We start from the raw sequence: 12,770 nt of genomic DNA on the forward strand, positions 1-12,770 counted from the left end.
AGAACCAGTCTGAAGAGTAACATAAGTTTCCAGAAGGTGCACAGACTTAGGATTTGGTGTGTCTTCGTCATGGGAAGGAAATTCCAATTGCGATACATTTTAATATTTCCATCTCACATTCCTTTCCAAACAAGGAAACCTAAATCAGTTCTCACAATGTTGATTAAATTAAAAAACACCAAATATTTTTAAAGCACAACAATAAAAAGATACCATTGAAGAGCACATAGGTAAGCTAATGTTTATGTCCAATAAACCCATGGGATGACAGTTTAATGGATTGTCATGTTATGCGGAGTTTTCTCCTGTCATATAAATATTCCTTGATATGTGATACAAACATGCACTGAGAGAGAAATTCCCCTTATCCCCTAACCCAGATACAAAATGGCCAAAGACCCTCAATGCCACTCTTGGCACTAACATCCAGGGGAGCAAATTCTTCTTCAGATATCTGGGCACAGACTAGAGCTGGAATCACTCACATCCCATATTTTATGTCAGATGCTTTATCTTTTCAATCTTCTTTTAATTTGGATTGTTTTTTAAACATGTCTGAGGGCTAGGGATGGTGAGAGGAATTTTCAACATTAAAAATTGGGAGTGGAACAGAAGGGATAATTGTCAAGTAAAAACATTCCAATATAAGAGACAGGAGCAGGCATTTTCATGTATTGTTTGATGCTGTGGGTTGAGGAAGGGAATGTATTGCAAATGTTGGATCTCAGATTAGCAAGAGTTGCAATTATGTTTCTTTCAGAGAAATACAATTATCAGCATGCATGATAATTAAATGTTGTTCATAGAAACTATTTTTGTAAGGGATTATTTAGTACAAATTGATTAGTTTATGATTTCAGACAATGCAACAGTTGATAGCAAAAGAAATACTTGCAATTTATTAATTTTTATAGTATTTAGCGCTGCTGTTTTGCAATCTATTTCTAACATTGTTTTTTATATATTTCATGGCATGGCATCTTGGAAGCAAAGCTGCTGAAAAGTGGTGGGAAGCATTTAAAGTGAGGTTTGGGGAAGGACTAAGAAGATTGCTTTGATAGTGGAGCCAAGATGCTTATTCCTCAAACAAGCCTTTATTTGCATGTATAGACATATACAATAGAAAGCTGGCCAAATTACAAATTAGGAGAATACAAAGTCCATAGAAAGTAAGATTAGAAGTACAAGATAAAAACAGAAATAACAGCATAATGAAACCTAATACATAGTATTACTTATCAGGGTGTGTAACCATAACACTATGAAGAAACATTGCTACTATTTCAGTTATTTCAATATGTTTATTGAAGGATCTAGAAAAAGGGAGACTTGAGGCTGATGTGAAGGGACCATAGATGGAATAATAAGCATTTTGCAAAGCAGACATAGGACAGAAGCACCATCTCTGGTTGTTTCAAACTTGAGAAAACCACAGCAACAAACCAGATGCAGTGAGTTTGAGGGGTAAACTCCCAATATTCTCATCTGCTAAAGCTCCTCCAATCAACTCTTGACAGTGATGACACTCCCAAGTCTGGCTGCCAATTAACATGGCTTGGTGATCAAGATCCACATGCTGTTCTACCCATCTCACGCAACAAAAGAGTTCCTTTCTTGCCTTAGCTTTACTCATTCCTAATTGCAGGTTGGTGCAATATGACTTACATACGCCTAACCTTCCTCTTTTGTACAATGTAGGCGTGAAGAAAATTTATCTAGGCTGCTAGAACTTGTTTGACAGTTCATAAAGGACACTTGTCGTGAGACTGTGTGTGAGAGAGAGAGTTTTGATCCTGAGTTCTGATCTTCTTAACAAAGGACAATGAATATTTTTCATAGGTTGTTTATGTTATATTTGTATTTCTTCACACCAGTCTTATTTGTGGAACTCTCTTTGTTTCTTTATCATGTATTCAAGAACACACCGATACCATCAGAAACCAAAGATCCAGTAAAGCTACAGCTATTTCATGTGGTCACACTGTTGGTTTTTCGTTTGGTAAGTGCACAGGTTAACTTTTTCATCTATTTGTTTCTACTGAGGAACATGATTACAGAAAAAAGGTATGAGTTTGGTTGGATGTTCTCATAAGAAAGTGCATGGATTTTTAATAGATTTGCAGCCAACACCATTAATGGAAGTAAGTCTCAGGACTTACACGAGGTTCAGTAGACCTTACTCTTACCTACCAGTACATGAGATTTCAGCATTAATTATAGAGTATTTAGAGAAATATAAATACCAGTCACATATTTGAGAGAAAATCTCATTGAATCTGTGGAACTTCCAAACAAAAATACATAGGATTAAATAGTAAGATACGCAATGAGTCTTAGCCATATGACTTGGTTTGATATAAATGCCTAAATCAGAATCATGTAACAAGGTGGGCTGAGCTGAACGGGGGGCATTTTGCCCCAAAACCTGATGTTTTGTAATCTTCACCAAAAGACATGTGAAAGTGTTTGCCCATTTAGGTTGAGGGTTACTGAACTACTTTACTTACCTGCAGTGAAACTGTCATGTAGTTTATCCCATTGGCTGTATATGTTCATGACATCATCCCTTCACAAGGTGATTACCAGTAATCTGGAACTAAGTTAAAGAATAAAATCGCACCAAAACACTAGCTGGGAGGAAAAACAATGGCAACAATAACTGATGAGCTAGTTAAGAGGGCAGAAGAAAGTGTTTGACCTAACTGAAATGTAAAGCACTCAGCACAGCCATAGCACTGTGAAACTAGTGGTAAGATTTGCATTGTAGCCATCTGAAGAGGAAGGGGGTTCCAGTGTATAGACAGTCACAATTAACCAGTCTTTTAAAAACTATTTTAGGGCCATAGGTTTTCTTCCTGTTGTGCAGAAAGTGTTTTTTTTATATTTAAATGGTTTTCAAAACCTGATATTCAGGACATCACATATTGATTTCTGCTCTACTTATGCTTTGATCTTTCACTATTATACAGGGGAAGATTTTTGAGAAATTAGGGATCTGCAGCCAAATTACATTTGTTAGATTTATATTAAATTTGACACTTGCTGGGAAAAAGTCAAATCTCTTCATTCGGGATGCAAAGTTTGAACATGTGCCAGTAAGGATTTACCAGCCAACCAGCCCTTCTACTCAACCAAGGAAAGGACTGATCTACCTACATGGAGGATGTGGGATATTTGGAAGCAACAGTAAGACCTTTTACATAACCTTAACATTTCTTTTAAATGGTGACATTAACAAGATAATATTATGACCATATTTTGTTGGGTCCAAAAAGAAGAGGAATCATTCCCAAACAATGGAATGCTCACACTTATAAACCAAAATGGCCAGTCAGATTGCTTAAACATTTGTCTACTCAAAAACTGAAGTGACTATAAACTGGAAGCTAGAATACTTTAGTCACTTTCTCCACTCAGATGGAGGGAAATAGCTACAACTGAAATTTCCAGGTATATTTAAGAGCAGGGATTTGGATTTGAACGGGTTTTCTTTGACATTTTAGATATTGCCTTAATTGATTGATAAAGCACCCAAATGAACTCTAAAACAAAAACCAACTTGCTTTCTTCTACTGTGCCTAGTCAGTTGAAAAATACATTTTTGTTTTGTGAAGTAGCTAGAGGAAAAAAGGGGGGGGGGGCAGAGAGGGGAAAATACAACCAGTCATTGTATTGCCAAGTGGCAAAGAGGTTGTTTTTCCCCAAGTGAATTTGACGGCAATAAGCACACTATGGTGAAGGAAAGGTTTTTTTAATTGAAATCTCTATAATAATCAATAAGTTACAAGAATAGACAGAGAATAAAACAGAGAATATACCCCTAGTGAGAGTGGGCAGACTCCAGGTGTGGGCTGGTTCACTTAGCACTCTGTGGGTTGAGCCTGAGTGAAGGTTCTGAAAAAACCATACCTCTCGGGAGCTTATATACTATTGCAAATGTTTAGCTGTGTGCGTCATCATCATCAGACAAGTCTTTATTGACATGTATAAATATATACAGTAGATAGTCAGCCAAATTACAGATTAGAAAAGTACAGAGTCCATACAAGGTAAAATTAAAAGTACAAGATAAAACAGAAATAACATCATAATAAAGCCTAATTCACAGTAATACATAGCTGTGTGTGTCTGTGCATGTCACCCCTATATTTGGCCTTGGCAGGGAGTTATACACTCCAGGGCCAACTGATAAACATAAACAGAGCAAGTATCTAGTACAAGGAACTTCCAGGCTCCACACATTCTAATGTCAAGTGCATTTACTTACTGCACTGAGTGTTGGGTCCGTTTCTTCTGCCATCTTGGAATCGCATGACGTTGGTAAAGTCAACCAACTCAATATTTTAGCCACCAGAATCCAGGCGCTCATGCCTGGCCATGCCAGGATGCAGTAGCTCTGGCCAGTGCTCTGCACATCCTCTGCACACATCCTTTCCCACAAGGGCATTGTCTTCTATTTTTATTTTATTCGATTTATAGCCTGCTCTTCCCATAAAACAGGCTCAGTTCTGCAAACTACACCAATTGTATTGACGAGAGGTTCTTCCCGCCCCAGCCCCAAGGGATTAAAGGGCAATAAGCATATCAGTGGTGAAATCTCTATAATAATGAGTTATAAACGAATTTCAAGAATAGACAGAGAATAAAACAGAGAACATGTCCATGCCCCTTCAGATGCAGGAGCTTTGGCTAAGGCTCAGTCACAGAGCAGCTCTGAGAACACCAGCCAACACCTGGAGTCTGCCCACTTTCATTCAGAAACCCTGCAGCTGAAGGGGCAGGGGTATATTTGTTTTCTTCTCTGTCTATTCTAATTTGTTTATATCTCATTATTATAGAGATTTCAATAAAACCCCTTTTCTATCACCATGGTGTGCTTATTGCCCTCGTATCTCTTGGGAGAAAAGAAGCTCTTTGCCTCTTGGCAATACAACACTGCAGAAAGTTTCTGTTGTGCCTTGGGCAGTTCAGTAGTGGAACCATGGCTGAGTGACAGCATATCTTCTTTAAGGTTCCATGTTCAATCTCTTGACATCTCCAGCTGACAAGAACAGTACTATGTGGTGTAAAAGATCTTCTACCTGACTCCAAGGAGAACCACCTGCAGTTAGAGTAATAGAGCAAATGATCTGACTCAGCATAAGGCTGTTTAAAAACATGAAACATGCTACAGTCTTCTCAGCAGTCAGCTAGGTTAAAAAAAATCACCTTGAAATAGGTTTATGACTGAGGTGGCAGGTATGAGGCCAGCAGTAGTGCTGGCCAAATTTGGAGCTGGGGTAGTTTTGGTAAGCCACCTCAAGTTTTGGTAAGTCGCTTGTGGCTGACAAATCCCACAAGAGATAGGGCTGATTGTTTTTGTGTGTGGTTTTTTTAATTAATTAATTAATAAAAACTTGTGTCTGTGCATTTTCTAAAAAAAAAAAAAGGGCAGGAAAACTTGGCAAGCACCTTGAAGCATCTAATGGTGAAAGGGGTTCACGTACCCCAGCCACCTGTCAGTAGCATAGACAAGGTATGGTCATTTTTAATGCCATTTTAGCGATTCCTTTATTCCACACACACACTTCTGAGGGATCTCTGAAATGACTCCAGGCTCCTTTGTGGGCTCTGATGGACAGTCCAGTTTGAACCAGGCTGTCCAGCAGAGCCCAGCTTTTATTTATTATTTTATTTTTTAAAAGGATGTTCCCTTTAAATTGCTTTTGCAAGGTGTGCCATGCTTGAGTAAAGTCCAAGCAGTTAGTACTCCTGGAAGTGAAGTCTAAGCGGCAAGTTTATCCAATAACGTACCTCGCTAAATGAATTGGTTCAGTAACTGGGAGGCTCAGGAAGGTTTGTAGGAACCGATGAACCACAAACCAAAACAAACCTCTTTTTTCCCAGTTCATGCCCATCCCTAGTTAGGGCATGTAAAGAGCACTCTCTGTTATTTCTCTGCATATAAAATTTGCCTCGGGCCTTGCAGATATGGTTTCTGTATATAGGCAGATTATAATTAACCACAGAGATGTTTTACTGTTCTCACAGCAGAGGGGTTTTTTTTCCAGTGGTATTCCTTACATATTATTTGTGTGAATAACTGTTTATGTGACAAATGTACTCATTAGAACAGTATATCACTGGGGCAGCAAACGCATACAATTGCCGAGGCTGGAGCACCCATCCCATGAGGAGAAGTGCAATGTTGAGATTCTTTAATAGAACATGCTTTATTTGCTTACATTTATTTAAATATGGCACTTGTATCCTGCCCTATGTCATGGTAGGCTCAGAGCCACTCATAACATAAATAAAATGCGATAAATATCCAATTTTAAACAAGTTAAATAAAGCAGGATGGAAGCGAAGAAACACACATTGCTCCAGAGCAGTCCAGTATACCTCCTGTTAGATGTTAGCAGGAGAGTAAGCATGTGTTAGGCTAACTATGGGCAGGGGAGGCTGAGATAGTGGAAATATCCGCTGCCTCAACCAAAGGCCTGGTGGAACAGCTCTATTTTGCAGGCCCTGCAGAACTGTAACAAGACCCGCAGGGCCCTGAGTTCAATTGGGAGTACATTCCACCAGGCCAGGGCCAGGCAGAAAAGGCCCTGGTCCTCACTGAGGCTAAGCAGACATCTTTGGGTCAGGGACTACCTGTAGATGTTGGTCTGCAGAGTGCAAGGCTCTCTGGGGGCATATATGGGGAGAGACAGTCCCCATAGTATATAGCTCCCAGAATGAAATTCCAGGAACAACTTGCAAATTCAAGTGAGACTTACTACTGTTCACAACTTTAAAACCATTAGTATATTCCTCTACAGATTATCCCTCTACAGGCAAGCAATATAAATTGTTGAATATGTGTTATGATCACAGCTACAAAAACTAGTAAAAACCACAACCCTAACAAAATAAAAGCATGATGATTCATTTGAATACAGCAGCTAATGGAGTCAGCAGTGTATCTGAAACCCATAAAAGACAGAAGCGTGTTTGAAACCCGAGAAAGAGAGAGAGAAAGAGAGAAGGAAAGAAAGAGAGAGAGAAAGGCAATTACAGCTCAGACTTTCAGCAAAGGGCAATTACAGCTCAGGGCAATTACATCTCAGATTTCAGCAAAAGGACAGTTAGAAACACTTATCAACTAGATTATACTCATATTTTCATAGAAGGGTTGTTGTGAATTTCTAAGGAAGGGACAACCAACTAGTAGCCCAGGGATCAATATAGTCTCCAAGGTCACCCCTGCAGCCCTACCAATTTTAATCAAGTAATAAAAAATGAGCTGTGCAACAATGCCATTTATGTTCTAGTCATGCAAACTAGGAGCCCATCAGCTGTGTGTGCTGGGAGCACAATGTACCTGATCTGCATGGTCACTGTTAAGTGTGAACTAGAATATATATATATATATATATATATATATAAATTTTTTGCCTCCCTTCCTGAAAGCCAGGCTGAGGGGTGGTTTTTCCAGAGTTCTGAACTGTGTGAACAGAAGTTGTACTTGCATGGAAAATCCACACATTGTCCAAATCACATGATACGGTGGCCACATGGAGCAGGTACATTGTGGAGACACACAGAAACCCAATATGAATGGCTAATGAGCTTCCAGTTCTCATAAAGAGAATGAAATAGAATGATTGCATGAAATGTTATTTGCAAGGAAAAGAGAAATTCTTTTAAGATTTTTTTTTTAAAAAAAGAGATAGTCCAGATTCCAGACTTAAATATTAACTCTCATTTTGGATTTGTATGTATCAAGTAAGTAGGACGGTAATTATATATATTTATATGTAATTTTATGCCATATCCTTTATTTTTGCTGAGAAGTTGTTTCTGTCAGATGGCACCAACTTTATTATTAAAAGGTCAGTTTCTTTGAGAAGATTTACTTCTGACCTCTGCATGAAGAATGGAGGGGGTCTCAAAAGTTGCCCCCATCTATGCTCTAAAGCCGTAATGTTTTTGACAGTTCTACAGAGTCATCCCAGAATCCCCCAAAGTTACCAAGGATGCTATGTAACCAAACACTAAATTTAGATCCTTCCACAATGGCACAGGATGCAGACTGTTACAGATAATATATGTTGCTTCCTGAATTCCAAGCAGAATGATATAATCAAACCATAACTTCAGTTCTTCATTTTACATGACACCAGTGGATCAAAGAACTTTTCTAACTACTCTAAAGGTGTAACTATTAGCATTTTCTGGCCTGTGACTAAAAGGTAGAGAAGTAAACATTTGCTTTCAGGCATTCACAAAAATCCATAGGTGATTACATGCACATTTTAATTATTCACTGTAACTTACCACTGTCCAGTGAATAAAGTAATTTATATCCACCACTGAATTTTAAAAAATTAAACCAGGAAAAATAAGCTCTATCTACTTGCAGAAAGATAATAATAACAATAATAAATTTGATTTATTAATCACCTCATCCCAGCTAGTGCTGGGCTCTAAGCGATGTACAACAATAAAATATATATAATAATCAAAAAAATCAATTGACTAAAATACAAATTACTAACCCAATGACATCTATTGTAGAGTGTTACCACAGTTACTGCTTTCTAGACATTGCATAGGAAATGGGACAAACCCCCCTTACAAATTATGCTTCTGTAGTAAAGAACTACCTAAGACATTTTAAACACACTAAGACTTTTTCTTCCCAGGAGGCTATGAACGAGTATGCCGCTATCTTGCCCGAGAAAGTGATTCGGTGGTTGTGTATGTTGAGTAAGTGTGCTTAAAATTCTCTTCATTAAAAGGAGATTAAGGAAACTCATCTCTTGAATCAGAAAAACACAGCCCTAGTTTTCAGATGGATGCATAAATCTTGTCACACTATCTCAAACCTTTCCTATTTAGTTTCCCCTTTTGCTGCATGAGCAGGGCTTTTTTTGTAGCAGGAACTCCTTTGCATATTAGGCCAACCACTCCTAATGTAGCAAATCTTCCAAGAGCTTACAGGGCTCTTTGTACAGGGCCTACTGTAAGCTCCAGGAGGATTGGGTACATCAGGGGTGTGTGGTACATACCAAGGAGTTCCTGCTATAAAAAAGCGCTGTGTACTAGAATGGAAGGAGTGCATGTTTTCTGAGTACAACCACTCCTTTTTTATTAACCTAATGGTATCAGAGGAAAGGGTAGAAACTGGGGCCTTTGAAAGAATGAGGCTAAAAAGCATTAGACAATTTTCTGTTCATGTTGCTTCCTAATTTTTGTGATCTTCATTCTATCACACTATTGGATGTCTTTTGCTGTCTAACTGTATTGTTTTCTATATTTTGTAATCCACTTTGCAACTCAGTGAGAAAGGGAGGTAAATAAACAAAGCATTGGGAGAAAGTAACGGAAGGAAGCTTTCCCTGATACCTTCAGCCATAGGCTGGTACCTCTGAGAAGCAGTGATTGCCCAAGATAGTTTGGAGTCAAATGGCATTCCTTACTTGTGGTTGTAAACAGATAATGAATTATATTCAGGTCTACTTCTAGAGGAGAGGGGATTTCCCATTCTACTAATGATTCAGCTAGTCCAGCTGAAGAGGCTCCAACTTTTTGACAAAGTTTGACAACAAATGCTTTGATATTTCAGGTATCGACTAGGTCCTGAGCACCAACATCCAGCCCAGTTATTGGACTGTCTCACAGCTACAACATACTTCATGAACAATTCAAAAGACTATGGAGTGGATCCTAACTGCGTTATTCTTGCCGGAGAAAGTAGTGGAGGTGCAATCGTTGCTGCTATTTGCCGAGAAATGGTTAAAAGATCAGCTACTCCAAAGATTCGAGCCCAGATCCTGATCTACCCATTGCTGCAGATAATGAATCTTTCTCTGCCATCCCATCAGCAAAATCAATTTGGGCCTGCCTTAACCCGGCGTCGGGCTATGAAACTTGGCTTACTGTATCTGAATGCAGGCATCCAGCATGTTGAAAGTCTCATGAATAATGCCCATGTTCCTGAGTTCATGAAGATGAAATACAAGAAATGGCTTAGTGCAGACTGCATCCCAGAGGAATTTAAAACCAGAGGCTATAAGCCACCATTGCCTGTTCCGTTTTCAGAAGAACTATATGAACAAACCAAACTAAATGATGAGACAATGCTGTCACCAATTTTAGATGAGGATGTTATTATCCAACAGCTTCCTCAGACTTACATATTAACTTGTGAATATGACGTAATAAGAGATGATGGACTTCTATACAAAAAACGTCTAGAGGACAATAATGTGACTTTGACATGGAACCATGTGAAGGATGGATTCCATGGATTTATAATGTTTGTTGACACTGGGCCACTTGAGTTTTCATGTACAAAAAAAGCATTTGAAGATATACTGAAGTTTATAAAGGGATTATAAAAACAACAACAACCAGCCTGGGAGTTCTGATCTCCCACTTTCATAGTATCTGGTAAATATGGCTAGAGAACAAGCACCATTCTTTGAAAGAAGCTTTTCATATAGGATCTGTGAGGCGCCTTCTGTACTATGCTGGAACTTTTTGGGCTTTCTCTTTCTTCACAGAAGTGTCCCTCCACATCCCCCTGAAAGTCATAAGCATCAGGGGATTTCCAGTGCAGTATCCAACAATAGTACCAACAACTGCAGATGGAAATGAAAATTAGGCAAAGTTCCATGTGTCAGTGGAAGCATTTCATACATGCATATGGGGCTCATAAAAGGGCAGCATGTACTATATAACTGTGTAATGCACAAGTCTTTCCCATTCTACATGCAGAACTGTGTAGGAGTTCAACATGGCACATAAATAGGTGAACATTTCTTCTCAAATCCAGAAATCCATCTTAAAACTAGAAAAAAAGTATAAATAACGAGATTTTTTCCGATGTGTACTACCTTCAGTGCAAGAAAGGTTGGCAGCTGACATTATTACCAATGTGATTCACAGACAGCTTTATCCAGTTCAATTCATCTGAACTGGTTTAGAGCCAATTCTCTGGCATGTGATCAAAAGTCATTTCTTAAACAATTATGCAATACCTTTTACCTTTTCATCTCTGCAGATTGACAATCCTTTCCTATGATAGTGCCTATGTTGTAACTTGCAAATTCAATCAGCTTGATACAAAACTTTATGTACAAGACATGCAGTCTACTGTTAACACATGTTTTCTCAGAAGTGTCACTGAATTCACTGGGGGTTGCTCCTAAGGAAGTATGCACACAATTGCAGTCTGAACTGTAAACGTCTCCTAGTGTAAAAGCCTCTGTGTCTTTTTCCCTACTTCCTTCTTTGGTAAAGCCATGTGCTCTCAACTAATTAATTCCAGCATTTTTTAAATGAATGTTTACCTCAAAAATTCAAATTGTAGACCTTGAGATTATTTATAACATTCTCCTATAAAATGTATTCAGACAACTTGCACTAAAATGTCATAGTTATGTATACTGATCCTAGAGTGCACTACTGCCAGTACAGATCTTTTTGAGAGGCAGAGGGTATGTGTGAAAATGTTCATTTGAGCACCCTCCCCTTCCTGCTCACTGTAAAAAAGGTAAAGGTAGTCCCCTGTGCAAGCACCAGTCGTTTCTGATTCTAGGTTGATGTCAGATCACAACGTTTTCATGGCAGACTTTTTACGGGGTGGTTTGCCATCAGCCCCATAGCCGGGATTTGAAGAATTGGGGGGCCCTGATTTTTTTCAGGGGGCACATAGTGGCCCCAACCTCCATGGCCTTCTCTCCTACCACTGCTGAGGAGGAAAGCTGCCAGCTCGCTGCCATACAGCCTCCCCCCTCCACACAGTTGCCCCAAGGTAATCCCTTTCCACCCCTCTTCCAGCAGCTCTGGTGGGGAGCCACTCAGAGGTTTAGATACATGCCGCACAGTCTCCTGCCCTTACCTGTAGTATGATCCAGCTAGGCAAGCCCAGCGGGACAAAGGGGGGTGATGGAAAATGCCACCAAGTTGCAGCTGACTTCTGGGGCTACAAGACCTCCAATTCAGATTTCTTCCTGTCGGAGGGCAAGCCGAGGCTGCCCAAGCGCAGCTCCCACCCTCACTCGGGTGGTCAGCGAGACCAGGCCAGAAAACCCCTACAGGCAAACATCACCTCTCCACTGATCCCCAGCCCCGGACTGCAGCCAGGACCTCCACTTGTGTGCGCCAGCCTACCCTACCCTGCCCTGTCTGACAGAGAAAGCCTGCAATGGAGCCATCCACTCCCTACCCCTCGCCGCCTCACTTGAGGGCCAGAATGGCCTCTTCTTGCCGGTGCCCTCTAGCCCAACGTCAGCCCAAAGGAGCTTAACTTTCAGCCCTGGGAGTTGAAAGTGCCCCGTTGTTTCTGCTTGCTGAGGGGGTCAGAGATTTCTTCCAGCCCCTAAGGAAGTAGAAACAACAAGGAGCTTAACTTTCAGTCCTGGGTTCTAAAGTGCCTTGTTGTTTCTGCTTGCTGAGGGGTCAGAGAATTCTTCCGGCCCCTAAGCAAGCAGAAGCAGCGGTGTATGATGACGGCAGAATGGAGAAGGATGCAGCCGAGGCACTGGAGGCTGGTTAGGGGACCCTGCCTAGCAGTCAGGGGGCTGTGTCCCCACAGGCCCCCTCATAGCTACGGGCCTGTTTGCCATTGCCTTCCCCAGTCATCTACACTTTACCCCCAGCAAGCTGGGTACTCATTTTACCAACCTTGGAAGGATAGGAGGCTGTGTCAGCCTTGAGCCAGCTACCTGAACCCAGGATTGAACTCCGATCATGAGCAGAGCTTAGGACTGCAGTACTACAGCTTTACCACTCTG

The 12,770-nt window shown here is 40.3% G+C and overlaps 1 protein-coding gene across 1 annotated transcript; it reads left to right on the forward strand.

Moving 5' to 3' along the window:
- Positions 1-1,768: 1,768 nt before the first annotated feature.
- On the forward strand, positions 1,769-10,382 carry LOC132567675 (arylacetamide deacetylase-like 4). The gene is made up of 4 exons (XM_060233348.1): positions 1,769-1,999; positions 2,970-3,186; positions 8,673-8,736; positions 9,596-10,382. The coding sequence occupies exons 1-4, from the start codon at positions 1,823-1,825 to the stop codon at positions 10,368-10,370; spliced, it is 1,233 nt and encodes a 410-aa protein (XP_060089331.1). The 5' UTR covers positions 1,769-1,822; the 3' UTR covers positions 10,371-10,382.
- Positions 10,383-12,770: the final 2,388 nt, after the last annotated feature.

The sequence above is a fragment of the Heteronotia binoei genome, chromosome 2 (assembly GCF_032191835.1).
Source record: "Heteronotia binoei isolate CCM8104 ecotype False Entrance Well chromosome 2, APGP_CSIRO_Hbin_v1, whole genome shotgun sequence".
Taxonomy (NCBI): Eukaryota; Metazoa; Chordata; class Lepidosauria; order Squamata; family Gekkonidae; genus Heteronotia; species Heteronotia binoei.